At 38.3% G+C, this 23,773-nt stretch overlaps 1 protein-coding gene across 1 annotated transcript in view; it reads right to left on the reverse strand.

Moving 5' to 3' along the window:
- The window catches only part of LOC118781894 (neural-cadherin-like), a 130,808-nt gene extending 117,047 nt beyond the window's left edge, over window positions 1-13,761 (reverse strand). The window contains exon 1 of the mRNA XM_036535031.1: window positions 12,691-13,761. Within this exon, the coding sequence (XP_036390924.1) occupies window positions 12,691-13,693 (1,003 nt within the window). The 5' untranslated portion in view covers window positions 13,694-13,761. The remainder of the gene's footprint in view (window positions 1-12,690) is intronic.
- Between the last annotated feature and the right edge of the window lie 10,012 nt (window positions 13,762-23,773).

Here is a 23,773-nt window from a genome sequence, read left to right on the forward strand (position 1 = left end):
GTCCTTTTTCCCACATTCTCCCCAAGAGAACAGTTCAGTCCATATGAGGTGTTAAAATGTGGCACTAAAGTGTGATGCCAGTGCTAAGCTGCATCACCACAGATAGACTTTATTAACTAACTTTCAAATGTAAAGTACAATTTAAAAACAATGTTTCATACAAAAAACCTTGGAGCCTCCAGCATACTTTGTGGAGAGAGGGAAGATCAAAATTAAAATTCAGTACCAGATAACACTTACAATAATAATACCTAGAAACTGTAAAACTTCTCAAGTCCTATTAGTATCAAATCTTCTCAGGATGAGAAAGATTCTGTGTCTGCTGAGCACACAGATGCCAGAAATGGAATGAAAATATGATGGAGGTATTACAGTGCACAAAGTAAGAAGATGTATGCTGGTTGAAATCAGAAATACAGAGAGAGAGAGGGAGAGAGTGTGTGTGTGTGCATGCGTGCGTGCGTGTGTGTGTGTTTACACCAACAGCTTCATAATCGTAATACATGGATACACACATAGCAATACACAAGGGTTGTGGTTGAGGTAGTGATACAGATTGTGTTTTGCATGCCCTCTGATTCAAAAATGTTAGATACAAAATTGTTTTGAAGTGTATTCACGTATACATTTCTTTTTGAAAGTGGAGAAGGTGAGGCTCCAGCTGACAAAAGCCCAGGACACAGTGAAAAGCAATGTGCCCACCATTTACTGTTGTTACTACAACTCCGTTCTTGATGCCGATATGGTAAGGACAAACTGGAGAATAGACTGTGATGATGAAAATACGTGGTTGGAAGATCACAATAACTACTCATACAGGGACCTGGACCTCTTCAAGCCAGGGACATCCTCATGAGCATGAATCACAATATCCAGATAAAGTAAGCCAAAACAGTCAGATAAAGCCACTACAACACACACACAGTTGTTGTTTTTAACCATATGTTTTTGTGTTTATAAATGTCTTGGCAGATAAAAATCAGCTACATCTTTCCTCATCACAATCCAGTTGACCACTGTGTTTCCACACAAATTAGATGCTATCAGCACCAAACATCATAGACTCATTCTTCTAGCTCTGCACTTTAGATGACACAGTGCCTTCTGGGGTCAAAATCAGGATTCATTGTATACTTTTTTCTGACATCAGCCAACAACAGAAATGTTGATGAATAAATGAAACTATCATCCTGAAAGATGAGTCAAGCTATGTTTCATAAAGGTCATTGCTTCAGAGTTGTCTCAGATTCCTTGCGTCTTAATCTGGCATTCTGTAATTTGGCCATTTTACATTGTATGACAGCAACATATGCCAACTTTTTTTTTAATTTTAGTGAGCACTTCATGTCACATATTAACACAAATATAACAAAATGTTTTTATTTTCGTTGTATCTTATACCTGAACAATGCGGTAAACCATCTGTGTGATACTAGCATACAAGTGTGAGAGGACTGATGCCCACTGTAATCAAGAACTTGTTCAACATTAATTCAAAGTGTTCATAATTAACATTGTGAAGACAGACAATTCCAATACCTTTGTGTAATTCCATTTGTGCTGTAATGTTTCTTGATACAGTATCAGTCAAAGGTTTGGACACACCTGATTAAGAGAATGGCAAACATGCATTCAAATACATTTTGATCTTAACACTTATGCTTAAATTCTTAAAATTTGTTTCTTAGACAAATATAATTAGTGAAGTTGATGCCTATGTATAATTTTCTTTCCAAAAAAAATTTCAATTTTAAAAATATTTTTGGCTACTTTGAAGAATCTGAAATATAAGTTTGTTTAACACTTTTTGGTCACTGTGTAATTTGTGTTATTTCATAGTTTTGATGTCTTTACTATTATTATAAAATATGGAAAATAGTAAAAATAAAGAAAACTTTATGAATAGGTGTGTGCAAACTTTTGACTGGTATTGTAGTTATACTAATAAAACAAGACAAAACCTATAAGGACTACAGTTAGCAATTTTACATGATGCAGGGCACTGAGGTCTGAAAATTCCAGACACACTGGTATGACTGTAGACATGCTAAGTATCTGTATACAGAGGTGACGTTTAACTCAATAACTTAAGTCAATAAATTCAGCAATAATGCTCACAATGCATTATGACACTATGAAATAGCTAGCATGTTAGACAGAGCTAGCTGTTAATTAACAATGACACTATTTACATGAGTAGCTAACTAGTTACATTGTTGCAACTTTGCTGTGACTAAGGATGTGATCCAATAGTTTGTTAACACAAATTAGTATATTACATTTACATTTACTAGTTTACTACAAACTGAATAGCATTGATAATTTCAAATGGTATAGCATATTTTTTCAAAAAAGTTGATCAACAAACAGTTTACCATTGTGCAGTATTGGCAAGCAATTGTATTATATAAAGTATTATAAAGCCAACTGTTAAATACCAACACACTGGGCTATTTGGGCTATTCCATTAGTGTTAACAAAGTTACCATTTTAACCATTTACATTCATAGGATTTTTAAAACTCTACATATCACATGGCAAATAACATTCCATATAATAATGTGGCTTTGCAGAAAATAGCATATATATAGTAACCTCAAAGATGTGTGAGAAATTAATTTCCTTAATTTCTTAATTTCCTTTCCTTAATTTCCATTAATGCTTGTGTAGGAAGCCATTAGAAAGAGCAACCCTTACTGATAACGATATTTTTGCCATGTTCCACACTGCAGTCAAAATACAACAAGACAAACTTCTTTTTGGCAGACAGAAACTGCAACAGATGATAATGTAAAAGGTAAATATGTAGCCTACAAAGACAGTGCAATTTTTTCCAAATTAGATAATATCCTATTTTTCACAGTAATTCATCTAATTACAATGACCTTTTCAAATAGTAGGGTGCAGTATGACACAGACAGTTGTTCAAGGTCAAGAATTAAACATATACAAGCTAATGGTACAGGGAGAGAGTTTCATGGTTTTTCCACTTGGTGATTACAACCTTTTTGCCATTTCCAGTGAAATGAGGATGAATTTACTATAATCATGTGGGACTTTCAAGACTGAGGGCATCTTCTATCAGGCAGGGGGCAAGTGAGTGTAGGATGCAGAGGTCTGGAATATCAAACTGTCCACAATGATGGATTTTCCTAACTAATTTACAGGGCACTGCCATGGGGAGTGAATCAATCTGTGAGCTGTATCACTGCTGCAGAGTATGCAATCATCAAACACATTCTATGTCTGGTATGGCACACACTGTGTATGACTTTGCATCGACTGGACTGAATATTTGTATTATGGGTCACAGACAGCATGTCATTTGTCATACAGGGAGGCCTATGCAGGAATCTATATCATTCTTCCATTTTTCTTTAGGTATTGATAGTGTGTCATCACAAGGAAATAATTCATTGTACATTTTCCCAGAATGATGTTGTGGTATACTCATACACTGAGGACAATTCATCATTGTGGGAGAGGACTGTTGTTTCGATAATGTTTTTATTATTTCTTAATGCTGCGTTTATTGTTTACTTATTTAACCAGGTTAGTTAAATAACTGAAGTGAGTTCATTGAGAACCATTTCTAACATTTGATAATTGAACATTATTATATGACCTCACAGAACAAATGAACAACTACAAATTTTGGTCAACAAAGTGCTGACCTTAATTTTCATCCTTCCTATAACTCACACAAGCATCGGTAAACTGAAAGGTACTATAATAAAAGATTTTATGGACTTTTGGTATCACCAGTGTGATTACCTCAGTTGAAGTCAATAAGTAGACAAGCAACAGACTTTGCAGCTAACAGGGGATTTTTACAGGAATATATAAATAAAAAATGCTGCTGCATGAGTTGTCTTGTATTATAATTGCAGAATATTTGAGGATTTCCACTCCCCTAACAGTGCCTCTAGGAGACACTCCATACACATCACTGTAATCAAAATTGAGAAGGACAATTTTGCACTTTCTTCCTTGTCTTCTGCTTCATCTCCATTTTAATTTTTCATATTACATCATCACAAACCATCAGTCCCCTAAAAATATGTTTCACCCTTTGTCTGTGCTCTCTGGATAGTTTTTAATTATGCCTATGAGAAAACTGGAGTGTTTGTGTACTGAAAGTATTTTTCTCAGAGATAAATTATTCTCAGAGGTTGCCAATCATGCACTTAGGCCACCACAACAACAACCATTTAGGTGTGTGGGGAGAGGCTCATGCCAACCTCTGATACACCTTAAGTCCTATGGCACCAACTTTTTACACTGTAGGTCCCACAGTGCACCAGGAAGAAAACATTGTCGGCGGATAGATGCATCTTGCTGACAGTATCTGAGTAAGAGAGGGAGTCTGAGCAGAGGGGAAACACAGAGTGGAAGAGAGGCACAGTAGTCAATGCAAGGCAACCTGTGAGTTCAGCATCACAACACTTAGGAGCAGGGAATGTGCTATCTCCTGAGTGATAGCACGTTTCTCTTTAAAAACAACTATGGTCCTTCTGATAATTAATCCACCAGAGGATTACTGTGAGGTAAGCCTCTCTTGACCCTACTGCTTGCTGTTTGCAAAAAAACAACTCTACAACACCAGAGTGAAACACGCAGTGACACATTTTTAATGTGTGAATGATGTGTGCGCGATTCAAAACGGTCTTTGCCAGGAAAGAAAGGAGGGCTGGGGTAACAGAAAACATGTATGTTTTTAGGTTTAGACTTTTCAAAACTCTCCTATGCTATAGATTATTGCATCCATGGTAAACATAGGCCTAACACATCTGTTTGTGATCTATCAGTAAATGACACTGATAAGACTGAAACTCCTGTCAGTTGTAGCAGGCCTATTGAGCAGGGTTCACTGGTGCTCAACAATGTGTTTGTTATGGAAGAGGACTTCACATTCAGACTTACTTGACAGGGTACTCTGCCATATAAACATTATTGTCTATTTATTTAGAAGATGTCCTTACCTACTTCAACAGTTTATACTTCAAGTATATCACTTATACAAGTGAAAATGTACTCAGCATGGTGGGAGGAATGGCTGATATTGGATGCTGCATGCAATGTGGGGCAATCTACTGTAAGAAGCTTTCTTGGTACTAACCTCTTATCAGCAATACACTCCCCTTGGTGTTCATTCTGATTTATTTTTTTATTTGTTTGTTCACTTGCTGCTTGCTTATCCCAATATGCAATTTCTGGGAAATATATTTTTCAGCACTGTAAATCCACCGTGCCTTGAATGGGTTATATTTGAGGGTCCTGTGAGTATGTGCACACATGTGAAGCTATGCATGTGTTTCTGTCTTATGTGAGCATCTGTGTGAATGTGTGCAAGTGTGTGTGTGTGTGTGTGTGTGTGTGTGTGTGAGAGAGAGAGAGAGAGAGAGAGAGAGAGAGAGAGAAAGGTATGCAACAATGCACACAGGATTGTGTGAAGAGAACCACACACAAGAACCTATTATTCCCTTGCAGAATATGTCTCCCAGAAAAAAATAAATCTCTGGCTCTCCAGAAAAAACTCAACTCAACCCCAGGAAAACATGGGCGTCTGTTTAAATCAAGGAACAGAAAGAATTTTATTTCCTGCCAGATCACAATGAACAGAATAATTTTTTATAATGTTCCAGGCACCTACTAATGTTCCTAACAGATTACATCAAAATGCAGGAGGGTCAGTGCAATAACATGGTTTGGCAACACATACACATATCTGTCATGCCAATACAACCAGCTGAAAATCAATTTAGTTAAGAAGTGACAGAAGGGTAAACAATCAACATGCTGTAGGAGCCTTCAAGATCACTAACTTTCAGATGAGAAACATCCAGATAGGAGATTCCTGGTGATGGACAGGCAGGGATGAAAGAGAGACACCATGCAGGCCCTCAGGTCTGGATACCAAAAAAACTGTAAAAAGGTGTTGCTGCCCTGGTCTTTCAGAAGGCGGTGAAATGCCACCCATGTGTTTGATCCTCACATCTGCTCTCTCTGTCTTCACTTGCAAATTAACACACAAATAATATCAAAAGCCAGTGCATCAGAAGAGCATGCAGCCTGTCAAAGAAATTAAGAAGTTATTCTATGTGCAAACAATTAAGAGAGGAGATCATTTTCAGTAGATGTATGGTGGAAGCAGAGGAGCAGAATCAATGCTCCTACCCAGTCATAACCAAAGTACTGGCAAACAACTGTGTGAACTGAGGTTGTGGTCACAACAGAAAGTTTTGCTCTGTATTAGATTTACTGGGAGATGGGCACCCACCAGATATCTAGCAGTATGCATGGAACAATACAATCAACTCATAATACATTTCATGAAATGGAATTCACAATACAAAATTACTATAAAAGGCTATTTTCTGAGAAATAATGCTGACAGGAACACAGTCGTAACACATAACTAAAGAAGTTTTTCTTTTCTTTCCTTTATTCATATATTAAATGGGTAATGGCAGTGCAAATTCATTCTTATCCATAATAAATTGCTTGGCTAGAAAAATACTCTTTGGATTCAAGTTTTTCTGTCTCAGTCTTATCAAGGCAGCCTGCCCTCTGCTTTCTAATCTAAGAGAGGCATCACGTGGTGGTGCTATTACTGGGAAATAGTTCAAATGGCCACAAAAAATGTAAACAGCATTCAAGGAAAGTAATGGACAAAAGTACTAAACCAAGTAAAAATTCCACTTACATGATTTTTACTCTCTAGTCACTTTTATTTTACATTCTAGCCAGTCGAATGTTAATTTGACTTCATAACATCAGGGCCATAAAACATTTTGTAATTTTCTAAATTTTTGATCAGATTTGTGATCAGTGATTCTTACAGTATTTCATCTCATGCCCATCCAGCAATTACAAAGAATCAGTGTGTTTCCCAGGGCTACCCAGAGGTGGGAGCACTTGGTAGGTTTTTTTGTCTTTTTTTTTTTTTTTGGCTCACAGAGATGGTGGTACAACAGCACCCATTCTGTTATTACAGTGACAATATAACCACTCAGATAGCATCAAAACACAGGGAGCTGATGTGGGGAATTAGTTAAGTACTGTGTGCAATAAAGTCAAGAGAAAGATATCATTAAGTGTTAAAGTGTTGAAAGGTCAGCAGAACCACTTCCTATTCTTGACTAAAACCAGCTGTTTTCTCCTCATTGTTTAGAATCCTATATTTCTTACACACCTTCATTCTTAAACACATTCATATTACACACACATACACACACACAGAGCATTGAACACTAAGGCCAGGATACAGCCACTCAGATATGTTGTAATTAAACCACCAACAGACTGTAGAAATGAAATCACTTCCCTGTACACACAAATAACAAGTCACTATGGGGGTACAAATAAATAATGGAACATAATGGACAGCTGAAGACTGTGATGATACCAATTAATACAGGATTTAACTGCTTCTTTCTCCCTCTATGAAATTCAGAGTTACACAGACAAATGTGCTGCCACTCCAAACGGCTAAAATGAGAAAATGAATGTGGGGGATTACACAGCTAATGCTAGCAGATGAGGAAAGGTCGCACAGCATCTCCTCTCAAGACAGGATTAAACCAGACCAGATCCTTTTAGTGCTGCTCTTCCACCCCTCTGTGCAAGTACAATAGGACTAAAATTAAACTCAAACATCTCAAGGGTAAACTTTGTGTACACGTAACTCCAGGAGATCATTTTCCAGTCATTTCAGATTTTTCTGCATAAAAGTCAATAATTTCTTAAATACAGACTTATGATTCATACATTTTTTGTGTCACCATTTAATCTATAAGTTACCAGCTAAAGTGATAATATAACATTTCAAATATACTGGACCCAGAGTAATAACAGATTCAGTACATCTGAGAGAAAGTGTCTGACTGACACTTACACCTAAAATGATTGCAGATGAGCTTTAATGGGGAAGGTTAATACTACACTGTTTTGTACAAGTAGTATCTGGGAAATTGTTCACATTACTTTCAGAGTTAAGTGTCTGGAGTACATGTGTTAAATAGTGTTAAAATAACTGAAGTACATATGATCACTGACAAAAACACTGTCAGTGATGCATTCTTCATTCTAACAGTTGACACAGTCATGCACACATACCAGGAGGAAACATCCCTCACCTTTAGCTTTCAAAAGTAAAAAGTAAAAGTAAAAAAAGTAAAAAATAAAACATATGCATACCATGCATACCAGTATATTTATACATTTATATATATAATGCCTTGCAAAGGTAATTCTCAAATTTTACTGAATTACAAATGATACATTTAAACTCAATTAACACACTGACATTGGGTTATGCTAGAAAAAAAAACTGAAGAAAAATAAAAACTGAAATATGCTGTTTCCACAAGTATTCAACCCCCACACAGTAATATTTGGTAGAGCCACCTTTTGCTGCAATAAAAGCTTTAAGTCCTTTGGGGTAATAAAACCAATATGTTTTTTTCAGGGCTGATACTGATACCGATTATTAGTAATCAAGGAGACCGATAACCAATATTTAGAATAAAATTTAGAATAACATAAACTCCAACACAAAACTTCACTGAAATGCTTTTAAACATATGTTTAATTAAAAGAGGACTTTTCAACATTATCTTAGAACAAAAAGTGCAGGGAGCTCCCAGCAGCATTTCTTATAAAGTTAACTGAAATTTTTAAATAAATAAATAAATAAACATCAAACAAAATAGCTCCCTGAAGTTTTATTAAGTAAATAAAGTAAACATATATAAAACTAGTAAAACTTAAATTTGTACTGAAATTTGAGTCTCAATTAGTAGTCCCAATTCAGCAGCACCAGATTGTGGTGCAGAAAGCAGAGTTGCTCAGCATGCTCAGCTGGCCAAATTATGGATCAACAAATGAACTTGTTGACATTCGCTATCACATTCAAGTTAGCTCTACGAGACTCAACATTAGCTTACATTATTATAACCATTGGCTACCTATAACATGTAAAAACACCAGCTCATACGGGCGAGTAATGTTACGTTCGCAATATGGTAGCTAAAATAAGTTCCTGTTGCACTGGCACCAACGTTACTCAAAGATATAGCTATCGCTAAATAAATAAACTCTATTATCTCGTTATAGTTAACAGTATATCACTGCAACAAAGTGCATTATTCGGGCATTTTCAGTGTAACTGGGAAACTAGGCATGCTTGTCATCATAGACATAGATGATAAGATTGTGGTGTTTTTGCAACTTCAGCGTAAAGGATTGTGATGTTTATTGCAACTTCAGCAATATCTGCTGCCTTACCTTCAAAACACAGCTCTGCTCACTCACCAGAGCTGCTCCAGTCTGCAAATGTATTCCTCTGTGCCCATCTGTGGCACAGTAGCCTTCAGTGTTGATAGGCTATTACTCGTGATGTGTTGCTCGAGACCACAGAGTGGTGACTACAGACAGAGAGAGGTGGCTGCATCAGAGCCAAAGTAGCACTAAAGTACAAAATTCATTTATTTTATTGGCAATCAGATAAAAAATAATGATTCTGATAATTGTAAAAATGTAGAATATCAGATTCAATAATCGGCCAGGCCAATAATCGGTCGACCCCTAGTAAGTATCTGCTAGCTTTGCACACTGTTTTGGAGTGATGTTTGCCCATTCTTCATGGCAGATTTGCTCCAGGTTGTCCAGGTTGGTTGGATGACAATTTTGGACCGCACTTTTCAAATAGTGCCCGAGATTCTCAGTGGGATTGAGATCAGGACTTTGACTAGGCTACTGTAGGGCATTCATCTTTTTGTTCTTGAGCCCTGTAATGTTGTTTTAGTCTTGTGCTGGGAATCACTGTTCTGCTGAAGGGTGAACTTTCTCCCAAGATTCAGTTTTTAGCAGACTGAAGCAGTTTCTCTCACAGCATTTTCCTGTATTTTGTTTCATACAGTTTTCCTTCAGTTTTAACAAGATGCCCAGTCCCTGCTGAGCAAAAGCAACCCCACAGCATGGTGTGGCCGCTACCATACCTCACTGTAAGGATGGTGTCTCTTAAGACATGGATTAGGTTTGCACCACATACGACGCTTTGAATTTTGGCCAAAAAGATCTATCTTGGTCTCATCTGACCACAAAGCACTTTTCCACATTTTAGCTGGGTCACTCTTATGCTTTCTGGCAAACTCTAGACAGCTATGAGCAGTGGCGGAACTAGAGTTTTACACATGGGGTGGCCAGGGGGTGGCCAAGTCTACTTCAGGGGGTCCATAGACCATGACAGAAAAGTGTGTAACCCTAACCTGGCATCTAAGGACCATGAATGAATCCTATGATTGTTGATTAGAGGTAGAGGTGATAATTCACTTAACCCGGAGTTCTTCAATGTGGCAGATAGTGTGGTCCACTAGGGTTACTTCACTAGAATTCTTTAACATGCTATGAATAGCCAGTGGCTCTACCTCTCTACACACACATACACACACACACACACGCATACACATGCAAGCACACACACACACACACACACATACACACTGTACTATACTCACATACTGGAGAGACTTGGGTCACTCTGTTTTCATGAATATATAATCACAATAAAAATGCCACAGCCATCAAAACAAGAACACACATGAATCAACAACCAACATTTTAAAGTGAGGCTTAATCTGACAAAATTATCTATTGTTACAAGTTGAAGCTAAACTTAAATTCTGAACTGGGCATGTGACTGACTGCCTGGTAGGTGCTCTGACCTGGTGGTGGTAGACTGGGTCCTTGTGAAGTCTGACCACACTGATTCTGACTAGCCTCAGGTAGGGAGCTGCTCTGGGGTCCGGTGGTGATGCAAAGGCTGGGGTCTGTTTGCACCTGATCTGCCTGTTTGTTCTTCTTTAAAAAGAACTCTGATATATCTCCCTTCCTTTTCATGGTTGTTTTAATTGACCCTATGCGAAAACAGAAGACAGTCTATGGTTACATCTAAGCATCCAATTACCCACATTTTAGTCCAATCTCAATCTTAATTACAAATCCCCATTATCATAACTGTACCCTAAAATTGCATAGCAAATGAAATTTTAGGGTGGCACCCGGGGTCTCCAGTCAGATATCAGGGGTGTCCAGTGCCACCCCAGACACCCCTCTGGCTCCACCACTGGCTTTGAGATGGTACTTTTTGAGTAATGGTCTCTTTATTACCACCCTCCCATACAGGCAGGTTTTATGCAGAGCTCTTAATATTGTTGACTGGTGCACCTTTACTCCACTCTCAGCCACTGAACTCCTTCAAGCCTCTCCAAAGTCACTGTTAGCCTCTCTGTGGCTTCTCTCACAAGTGTCCTTGCTTGGACACATAGCTTTGAGAAGCGGCTTTTTCTAGGCAGAGCCTGAGTGGTGTGATGCAGCTTCTACTTCCTGATTATTGATCCGACAGTGTTCACTTGAATATTATTTTGTACCCTTTTCCTAATTAATGCATTTGTATTACTGTATCACTAACTTCTGCAGAATGCTCTTTAGGCTTCATGTTCACATATTTACTTAGATTCACAGCCATACCAATTAAACAAAGTGGAGTTTTATCCAGATATTAAGAGTTACTTTAGTGGTTCACAGGTTCACTGCCAATGGAAAGGCAGTTGTGTCCACCACATGGGTTTTTTTTTTTCTTCTGTGCCAACTTGGAGATCTAGAGCACAAATAACATATTTCAGTTTTTAAATCGCCTACTTTTAAAAATAAAGCCAATGTCACTTTAAAATAATTCATTTTGAGTTTCGGTGTTTTTAAATAAAATATCACAGAGAACAAAATTTCAGTGTATCATTTGCAGGGTCAAGAGTCTGAATACTTTAGCAAGGCACTATATATATATATATATATATATATATATATTCAGAAATGTTGCGGAGGCTGCTGGTTAAAGTTGTCTGAACTAATATTCTGCAGGAGCTTGAAAAGCTTTTTTTCATTTATAACAAATTGTTATTGTTAAAACCACTAAGGGTGGTGACAGTGACTGTTACACCCTAGTTGCTACGTTGACTTGTTGGCTACTGCTCTAATATCTACCCTAGCATGCATCGTAACGAGGTTCTCAGGTTTTCATCACACCTGGATCCAGATGTTTTGTAATCCCTTTCCGCAGGTAATAATTAACCTAGCACTAAACAGATTGCATATGAGCTTTGAACATCTGTAATAACGCAAAATGCACCAAGAAATGCCATGTTAAATGGCACGACATCTGAATAGGAAGAGAATATCGTTGTAGGCATAACTGATTTTGTTTATATTTAATTTTATTTTATCTTTAAACTGTAATCAATTCGTAACAAACCCAACATTTAGCATCATTACGCACAATCTCCACTCGTCAAGGCCAGTATTAAGAGGAATAAAAAAATTAACTACAGTTCGTGTACAAAAAGTTCTACACAGAAGTCAGAATTTGCTTTTCCCAAGTCATATTTACACACTGAAATAAATAGTTAAAAATGATATATAAAATGATACAAGATACGTGATGTGTGGAGGGTAATGCTGAGTGTTCACTCGACAGTTTTAGAGTCGAAACTGGTTATTCTCCAGTATTCATGCTATGCAAAACTACCGAATTATACATGGTGGAAAGAGAGAAATAGCGAGAGAAATGCAGTCAAAACGGACATTTTACACACAAGCTCAAACACGTTTAATAAACAGCAATGCACTCACCCCGTTTATCTTGTATTTTAATGGTGATCTCTACAACCGGTTCCGTCTCCCTGTCCAGGCGCCTAGCAATGACTATATCTCCGCTGTCCCGACTCACTGTGACCGGGGTGTTCTCTGTGTCGGGGTAAACTAACTCAAAGGTCGCCATCTGAAATCTCGAGTTCAGGTTCATCACAACAGAACCGATACTTGCGTCTTCGGACACATTCACTATGACCGTTTTTTCAGACTCCAAAAGAGACCTCGACTTCCGAGACAGTCCGCTGCCTGGCTCGTTTGCATGGGACAGAGGCGCCGCTGACCATTGTCGTGGATTAATCTCTATTTCTATATTCTGACTAATTCTAGAGGGCCATCCGTGGTCTTTGGCGAACACATTTAACTTAATCGGGGTCGTCAAACCCAGTATGGAATCTACCAGTAAAATATCTCCGGTTTTTGGAACAACGTAGAAACTACCGTTTTTTGGAATTCCAAAGTAAATCAGTTCTGCATTCTTGCCACTGTCCGTGTCTACCGCATTCACCGTGTACACTACAGATCGGAGGGCTGTTGCATCGTCCAAAGTTATTTTAACATTTTCACGATGAAAAGTAGGGTCGTTGTCGTTTGTGTCCAATACGTCGACTTTAACAGATGCCACTTCGGCGACCACACGGGCTTCTGAAGCACAACTTTGACAGCATAATCCAACGCTAAGGATGTATTCAGCCCGTCCTTCCCTGTCCAATATCTTGGAGGTTTTCAGCAATATATGGCCTCGTTTGTAGTGGGCAAGCACGTGGAAATCTTCGTTTCCGCTCCCCAAGAGTTTCAGGTGTATACCTGCCTTTGGGCACCATTTTCCTGCGTCTATCCGTTTAACTGGAATACTCAGTCCATTCACTTTTGACCCCGGCGGCGAGTTCTCGAACACATGCCCATGAAAGAAGGGGACACGTTCATCCGTTTTATTCCCCAAAACAGAAGTTAGGACATACGACAATAAAATTGTCCAAATCATGGCTAGGAGAATTTCTACCACAGCAAGTGGTTTAGGAGCGTACGCTGTGACACCGGACCATTACTAAATACTTTGTATCTTCCAAGAAATAAAACTATTTTAAAAGCCGACCTTATATTTACTGCATCTCTACTAATGACGACTTAACGCCGTACAACTTTATCTCCGCATTCACTGTGCTCTAACCACGGTCTGTCTACATCTCCAGGCAGCCGGAGTGTGCGCTGATGTGCGCTGTGTTGGTATGTTTTAACTGCATCACGTAGTGCTGGACAGCGGCACGCTCGGGGCGTGGCGTAAGGTAGAAGGAAACTAAAAAAAAAGTAGGGGAAAACCTCTAGGGAACTCCACACCGCGCAGCGCCGCAGCAGTTTTACGTCCACTGTACCACTTCGTTGACTTAATTTAAGAATGGACGTTGATCAACCTACTTTTAATACAAAAAGCTCGCATTTAAATGCAACAGCTTTCTGAAGGCTGCTATTTTTAGGATTTTTTTATGGTGACTGTTTGAACAATATCAGCGAACATAATGGTAGCCAGTCTGGTGATGCAGTTTTTGATGAAGTGAAAATAATGAGGCAGAATCATTAAATGTATCCTTTACTGTGGAAGAGACGCACAGTCAGAACATATACAAAATGACTAGTAGTTCAGTGGGTACTGTTGGTGGAATTATTGAACAATGTCTCCATTCTACAAAAAAGAGATATTTGATCTGACAACGTATTTTAAAGATAATTTATATTCCTGCATTCCTTACTTCAGGACCTTAGCAATTTTTCCATTAATGGTCCTGAACTCTGTAAAATCTGTTGAATTTTCCTACATTTTATTTTTTAGTATGTGAAAAATAATTGTTCATATTTGTTATTTAACCCATTAAAGGTCCTTAGGTGTGCATTACTGCCCTGGTATATGAATCATTTTAAAGACCAAGATTTAGAGGCTACTCAACTGGCATAGCTTTTAAGATCAGTCAAGCAGGACTGTACAACAGTCTAGCTTCAACATCTTCAATAGTGTATCTTCAGATAATAAATAGTAGTATAATAAATGCACAGTTATAACTAAGGAAAGCTGGCAAATATTGTCTGTATTTTTGACTTTGAACTTTTCTTGGGAAAAGCAGCCTTTAAAGACATGACAGTCTTTGATTTCTTACTACAGCCTATGCAGCTACGTTATCTATACCTACCTGAGGTATTTAAATGAATCTCCATACCAGGAATAATGCCTTGGCATCACATCTAATATGGTGTATGGAATAGAATTCCAGTTTAAATAATCAATCACGCTTCTTTAAATCGGGCTGCTAACTCAGTGTGATGCTCCTCCTAAATGAGATGGTGTCAGCTGCTACGAAACATCAAGGGTGTGCACCCCCAAAGAAGGATGCACCAAAGACTTCCTAACGTGGATAAACCAATGTGAGGTTTAATAATATACAGTACCTGCAGTAAAACTAACATATATTCACAACAGAGAGGTGGTAGAAATCAACAGTCACCTATGCCTTACTTCTGCGAAACAAAAGAGGCAATCTCATGTCCTTCCACAGAAATAATCTTAAGGATTTTCAATTTAGAGGCGAGGGAAGGAAGTTCACCACACTCAGGCTTTGGGTCCACATGCAATTCAAAATTCATACCATGGGCAAATGGCTGTTTTACATCATTTCACCCCTCTAAAGCCTTACATTTACCAGTTCTGATTCCCCAGCTCATATCCCCTTGAAGCATGTCAAGTGGGCCTCTCCTCTCCTATTCAGCTGCACTTACAAAGTACAGCTCTGTCACATGTTGGGTTCAAATGAGAAATTTGACCTAGCTGCTGATCTACATGTCTTGTGCATTTAGGAGTTTGTTTTTTTTTTTCTTGTAAAATTACTGTTCCTATCCCCCTGGGTGTTAGAGCTAGATTCTCACATAAAAAGGTTTTCTTTAAAAAACACCGGATCTGAGAAAAAAAATAAATAAATAAGATTAACATCATGAATTGCACAGGATAAAACAGTCAGAAGTAAACAGGGATGAAACAGTTCATCAACAGTTCTTTCACAGGTTAGCTCATAGGGTTTTTAATCCTTCCTTGAGGTGGTGCATGTGAAACCACTGAAATTATTTTCGGAGGTAATAGATGTAGGATTTTGGTCATTTACAGTTGTGAAACATTTAAAGTGTAGCCTACACAAAGCTACACTGTAAAAATTTTTATAGTGTAGCTCTGTAAAAAATTCTTCCTGGTTTGTAAGAACAAAATATTATAGTCATAAGTATGTTTCAGCTGGATATAGCCAGTCCAAATGTTATAAAACATAGGCAAGGAAACTGAAATGCTAATCAGGAAGTTAACTTGGCTTAGCTTATGTAATAATCATGCCAAATCATGGCCCATCCTCTGTGATCACGGGGTGGAGAATACCATTGATGAGAGATCACCAAACACTGTGTATTGGGCTACGGTTTCTTCCAAGTGATGCTTTCTCCTGCTAAGCATCTAAGCAAAAACACTGTGCTGAGCAGTGCAAAGTGTGCCTTGCCTTCAAACATATCTTGAATGTTTTATTACATTCGCAGACCACCAAGACATTAGACCTGTTAAAGAGAACGTCTATGCCATTGTGGGCAATTCGATAATTCTCATCAGGCTAATGTCGTTCTTGCTATTTCCTTTGAGAGTGTAATTTTTTATATAAGTTACAGTAACCAAGAGCTTACATTTGTCTTTGCAGGATTCCCAAATGTCACTGGTGCACTGGACTGTACTCAGGTCCTTATAACTGCACCCCCACAGTTCACAAGGCAGATTACATCTGTCAGAAACTCTTGGTGCGCAAGAACAGAAAAAAATGCATTTAATGTACAGAACAGCCTACCCTACACAGTGACAAATCAACTAAATGAGGAGAACGACCTTCAGCCAGTACACCTCAACCACCCAAATGGGGGAGCTGTGCAGGACAGTACAGCAGAGAACTTTACTGATTAAATGATTCAATACATTTTTAACAGTGATTTCCCTTGAATTGTGTTTACACTTGTGCAAATAGGAAAGAATGCCACACTTTCCATAGTGCTCTCCATCATGATATATAAATGAATACTCATCACTGGCCTCTTATGGAGTCTGCATGTGTTTGTGCTGTGGTTTGTTAAACCTGCATTGACTTAATTTGATAAATTGGTGACGTGGCAACTTTGGTGCTACACACATGATGAGAACTCAGTTATTTCTTTAACTGAAGTCAGCTTGCTTGAGTTTAACACAATAAGGTCTGAAGCTGCTTCGTGATTCAGCCCCCTGGTCTTTAACTGGGAGGAGAGGCCAAACAATTACCCAGTTGTCTGAACAGACACATATTCACATGCACAAACTGACAAAGGCAAAACTGATTAAATAAAGGTTAACTACTAAATAGTTTTGAAAGCAATGTGAAAACACAGGACCCTTCGAAACACAGATGGATTCATATTCAGTGATTAGATTATAAGCATGGTGCTAACTTGTGTCCTTACCAGTGAAGATTACATCTTCACACCCTTTTTTACCCTGTTTATAACTGTTTTATAATTGGTGACTCTACATTAAATATCTTGATACAGACCGGGCCAGCAATGATTGGTAATTTAGACTTTTTTGAAATTCCTTCAGAAAGCCAATAAATCAAACAGAGAGAAGGTAGCCAATAAGCAGCAGATACTTCCAATTACATCCCATTTTAAGGGTACATCTGATACCTTTTAAGCACATAAAGTTACATGGCAAGGAAGAGCCATTCAGGCAATCTATGCCTGTCATGTTATTTATAGTCTAGAGTGCACATAGAACTGTGAACGCCAATAAATTGTGCTAAGATCTGAAGATGACATATTAGTTGTAACATCCCCCTTGCCAAATACTGATATAAAACTTTTTTTACAGTGGAAAATTTATTGTAATAAATTTACAATATTAAAGTTAATTTTTTAAAATTAATTTGCCTTTAGCTTCCACATGATCGAGACTGTCACATTTGCATATGGAAAAACCAAAGGTTGTTACTTTGTGAGACAGAATCTACCATGCATAATTAGAAGAGCTGGCAGCATCAATGGTGAGACTTCAGTAGAGCAGCACCATTTCCTTTTAATGAGCATTGTCACTGTATACTTTACCCCCTGTCTGTGTAACCAGCACTCTGAGGAATTTCAGATATTACATGAATAATCAGCGAGTAAATGTACTCATTTCAAAAATACAACATGCCTGGTTTGCTTAGATGTCCTCTGTCCTCTGTGAAAGAAAAAAGACAACATGAACATTTATAAGGTCATAAAATATGTCCTCAGCACCACCATCAGAAGGGCGTATCTAGACTTTTTCCAAAGTGACTTACAAGTACTTGGACACATTGTTGTACTAACTGTAAAAACACCTTCCTGGAGCAATTTCTATTAATAAAATTATCTGTCTCGATGGTACAACCATCTACCTACAGTGTGTGGAGATTTGGTCTGTACTGCTACTGACAAAAAAGACTCTGATGGACAATTTCTAGGTGGCTGAATTTAAGAACAGCTGTATCAATGTTCTAATTAAAAGGATGTTCAATGGAGTGGCAATTCAAGTGAATAATTGTTCCTTTAATGGATTACTGGAGATGAGATGTGTTTGTGGGTATATTTGGTTATCCTATCTGGTTGCCATATTCTGTAATCCATTTTCAATTAAGAAATATATATTAGTTTCTTCACCAACTTAATTGTAGAGCCCAAAAGAGAAAAAGACACATTCTGTGAGCAACATAAGATAAGGAATCTTAAGGAGAAGAGTAAAGTTAGCTGACTGGAGCTCCCGCTACAGAGCCTCCAGTGATAGCTGTGTACATGCTTTGATTACATGATTCTTAACATGTGTGTTTTAAGAGGGGGGAAATCAACCCTTTTTACAGGAGCGGAGATAAGAAGCTGTGATTGCAAAGTACATAGATTTTATAAAACACCAAAGAAGATGAGCTTTGCTGGCTACTGTAAACCAAAAAAAGATCATGGATAAACCAAACAGACAGCTAATGCTCTGGATTTCTGTCCCTAACCTGGCTGTCTGACAATTTGCAGACCACACCTTCTGGCCCAGAAATTCACTGTACAGATAAGCATGCTCTGTCTGTCCACTGTACATATATTTATGGATAATCACTCCCTGCACCCATACTGTCTAAAGGAATATCCACAATTTAGATTAATCAATGAATTCATTTGAATATTAATTACATAATCACAAATGAATGTAATAAAATGTAATGAAATGTAATTTAAATCACTTGTTTTAAGCTAAATATTTTAGAATTACACATGAGATTTGATAAGAAACAATTATTTTAGTAAACACTAACACCTTGTTTCCATTATGTTCAATACTTGACTCATCAACAGAAAAGCCATTTGTTACAGAAACAAATCACAGGCAATGGTTTGGGCATTTGTAAAAGCTTGAGACAAGGGGTCTAGTGGAGATTACATTTTATAAAAGGAGAAAGCTGACCACACATCTTCAAAGACATGGTTACTGGCAATCTCTGAAATCATGAAAAGCAGTGGAGTAAAAGATGGGTGGTCTGCATATCTCAGAGCTTAGTGACAGCAAGACTCTGGCTAGACGTTTCACAGCCATACACATACCAGAATCTATCCCTGCATATCCATGGTAAGTTCTCCAAGTCACCATTTTTCCTGTCCATTATCTACATATGGTAGATAAGTCACAATATAACAGACACCGTTAAAGGCCACTACACAACAACCTGGGGGCCAAAGGTAATTATCCACAAGGTGGGTGTTAAAGCTTCCTCATCTGTACAGGTACCTGCAGACTACCTACACTTTTGATGGCTACATGTCAGACTGATTCAGTGGATGGTGATGGAGTGCAAAAGTCAGTGTTGTGCCACTCACCTCTACAGTATTGTGGGATTACTGAGAAGTGAAAATACACAGGAGAAAATCCCAATGTTCAAGCAATAAAGATTCCATGTGGTCATTAACCGTGTTTCCTGAGTTCAAACAGATTGTTGATCCGAATGAAGGTAGAGTCACAAAATGACATGTGCTCAGTACACTCTTGTGCATTGTTAGGGAGAGTGACCACAGCATGCACAGTCTGTCATTCAGCCACAGGCAAACTCAGTCTCGGTGCTGTGGTGCGTGTCTATGTACTTTGCCTCTAATAGTGGTCATGACAATGGGCAAAGTGCCACTCCAACTCCCTCTATATGTCCCTCTCATGTGGGTAGAGAGAATGCTTTCAAGGTAATCCGCCTTTCCTTAATTATTTTTCCTCCAGGGAAATGAAGAAAAGCTATTTGCTCTACATATCACTTTTCCCCCATTTTTTCCTGTTTTCTTATCCATCACCCCCTCCCCCTTGACTCCAGGCAAGCTGGCTTTATCAAGGGGATAATCTTCTAATCTCTCTGTTGAAGCAAACAGGGAAAAAAAAACAGATTTGACCACAAAGCTTATGAAATGCTCTCTTGTTTGTCTGGACTTCTCCCTCCCTCTGCTTGATAGCTAATTTGGTAAAAGTCTGTGGGCCAAAGAGAGGTAGGAAACAGTTGGATTCCTCTGCTTAGTGAAGGTGTGCTTTTGAATCTGCACTGTGAGGAATCAGCTAGGCCTACAGCAGTGTGTCAGTCCCTGCAGCTGGCTCCTCTGAACACATGCTGTCATAAATAGAAGGAGCTGAGAACACCATCAATGAAAACAACAAAAACTAATCATGAATGTATTCAGCAGACCACCTTATCCAGGGAATCTAAGAATGTGATGCCTTACACATACCTCTTAACCATTTATACAAAGTAAAGAACCCTTCTCAAGGGTACAAGGGAAGCCAACTTCCTCAGACACAACCCATGGGCCAAATACGTTTAGGATTACTCTTCACTGCTTACTGTTGTATCTTTATATGTATAAATAATCATGTGTAAATTGATTTAACTATTAAACCCATACTTTTACAGTCGTATAAATGGTAAATGCTACCCAGTAACAGTATTAGTTCATATTTTCAGCCCTATTGTACTTTTCATTCTGTATGCTAGTGCAGCAATGATCTGGCATGTCTCACCTGGGTGGATACAACTTACTTCAGCATACATTTATTATAGAAAGTAAATGTAAGAAGCCTAAACATAAGTTTTCAAATTATAGTTGAAATCAGGATACATAATATACAATTGAAGTATTTCACAAATAAGTTCAAAGTAACAATGTGTGTGATGATAAATACAATTCAGTCTTTATTAGGTGAGACAAACACCTGGGCAGACTTTAAGGTCATCTTTTTAAAGCTTTGAATTAACAATTATTTTACACAAATTCCATCCTACACATTTGCTTCTTACAGCTCACATCACTGGCTATGACAACATCACCTGCTGTGTTGTCATATGCAGTCTAACTGGTTATCATGATAGGAACTGAACAATAATAAATACTTATACTTGGGTGTCCTGAGAGGCTAAATTGGCAACGTTTTCACTCTGAGCACAGAATGAGCTCTTAGAGATTCAAAACCAGCCATGTCATTTGCCAGCAAAGACCAGGATCACACAGTGGCAGAACAAATTGACCTTCATTCCACTGGGGACTGGGGCAAGTAGGTCAGCCAGCGTGTGCCCATCTCGCCACTCTCAGGCACCCTCCAACTTGACAGGCACCTATCCCTCAATGAGTGCTCACTCCATTGCAGTGCACTGTGTGACTTGTAGTGTGAAAAATAGCCTTTGGCTGCATGTAAGCGTACAGGAGGATTGCATTCATCACGCCTCAGCGCTCCTGCGTGAGTGCAGGGGTTGTCATGGTGAGACAAATCTAGCATGTACAATTAGCAATTGCAAAATAGGGTTTCACAAAGAGGATAAAAGCATTAAAAATAAATGAATCAACACTTGTGCTTCTGTATGGCCATTTCAATGAGAAATTATGGATGATAATGATACATTGATGATAGATGTGTTTACATCTTTCAGAATAGCTTTTTTATATAAATAAGCGTTGATAATAAAGCACTTATGATATGAATTATTAAAGTGGTCTCTAATCCTGTGTAACATCTTGAGTATGGCAGTGATTACAATTATGTGTCATTTTTTGTGGTGTGGTCATTGTAATTCCTTGCATAATTTGGTGCAGTGGTTATTATTTTTGGCAATAATGTAGCACATGTTGAGCTCATCACTATAATTCCTTTGGTTGATCTTCATCACAGTTGCAGCAGTTGAGTGTTGCAAGCATCTCCGTTGGCGTTATGTAGGTTAACAAACATGAGAGCTCAGTGCTCTCAAAGGTTTCCCAATGAATGAAGGACATCAGATATACTGCCATAACTGTACCAACAATGATTCCCCTGACTGTAATGTGCTGTGCAAGACTATTGTCTTACCAAGATGTACTCTATCATCTATGTAATCCATCCTCGTTTAAAGTAGGGGTGAGTAAGAAGATAAACATGTGGCCAGCTGTGATTACAGCATTATACCCACTGGCCAATGTGTGCACATTCATTCCTCATTAACAAGCAGGGTCTGAAAATCCATCCTCTCCCCCAACTAAGAGCAGATCTATCTGTGCTTCTCATGTTAATCACACCAAATCTTTATCAACCTGTCTGGATGCATATTGTATACTATTTTACAAACAAAAGTCCTCCTTTTCTCTGAATGTATCTATTTAAATTTTGTCTTTGAAACAAAGGGAGAAATTTTCAGCTGGTGAATACACTTTCATTTATTTATCTTGATCACCAAACTAGTCCTTCCTCTGCCTGCAGCTGTCCTCAAGAGTTACGCAGTTACTCTTAGTTCTCTCTCTCTCTCTTTGCCCTATCCTTTTATCAGAATCACACTCTACATTATTCTTAATTCCCTGTTTCTCCATTGTAGCTGCCTCTATATCACTCCATCAGCTCCCTCTCTCAGTAACACCCTGCGTAACCATTACTGTGTCACCTACTAACAAAGAGCTGTCTCACCCCAGATTCACCCAGCAGGCAAACAGCCAAAGCACTGAAATGGGTCTGTTTCAGAGCAGGTGCTACCTGCAGATAAAGAGCCCAACAGCTTTGATTCCCTAGCAAAATCCTGCTTTCTCCTACAGGCATCATCCACCACATCCAATCTCTTTGTTAATCAAGCTCAGATGCAACACGAAACACGGACAGATACTTACTGAAAGAGCATGATCAACTCATCCTTCCTGTTAGCTCCAGATGTGTTGAGTGTACTTCACAAGACAGAGAATCAGAGGTATGCTGAATGCTATAATATGAGAACACATACAGTGGAAAAAGTTCATGATTCATCCTTACTGCAGCTGCAAAGCACAAAACATTATATGCATAATGCAATGTCAAATGTAATTTTTCTTGCCTACTAAGGTTTCAGCTGGCACACATAGACTTCATCACCTTTTCCAGTACCATAGCTTGCTTGGCTTGCTTGTTCTATGGATTTAATCCCTGTGTTGAACCAGATCAAAAAGTCTGCAAATCTACACAATATGTAGAAACAATGTCCAGGGTGATGGCTCTTTAATTGATTGGTGTCAGGTTAAATTCCCCTCACATACCAGCAACAACATGTCTGCTGATAGCTTGAGATGTCCAAAAATGTTTTTAGTGTCTTGCACAGTCAAACAAATGTCCCTTAGTCTGGAAACCACATATTTCATTGGTAAAGGCAGCTTGATAAATAAACATTGACCTATTTGCTCAGTGTTTATTGTAGTATGGACAACAGTGTTTTTTTGAGATGAACAGAATTTTTAAATCAAAACTCTAGTAAAATTACTGTGCACTGTACTGTCTGTTATTCCCCAGTGCTGTGCACACTGTACAAGTCAAACAGCACACTATACACTGCATGCTAACAGTAAGTGCTTATAACTGGAGACTGACAGAATATAGCTGCCTTTAGTTAAGCCAGTAGCTTTCTTCATCTTACATCATTGATCATGATTGTTTGGAATTGGGACCATTTATGCACTTATTCGACACTCAGTGATGACATGACATCTACACAGGTAGTAATGTATCTAA

This window comes from Megalops cyprinoides, chromosome 8 (assembly GCF_013368585.1).
Source record: "Megalops cyprinoides isolate fMegCyp1 chromosome 8, fMegCyp1.pri, whole genome shotgun sequence".
NCBI classification, from domain to species: Eukaryota; Metazoa; Chordata; class Actinopteri; order Elopiformes; family Megalopidae; genus Megalops; species Megalops cyprinoides.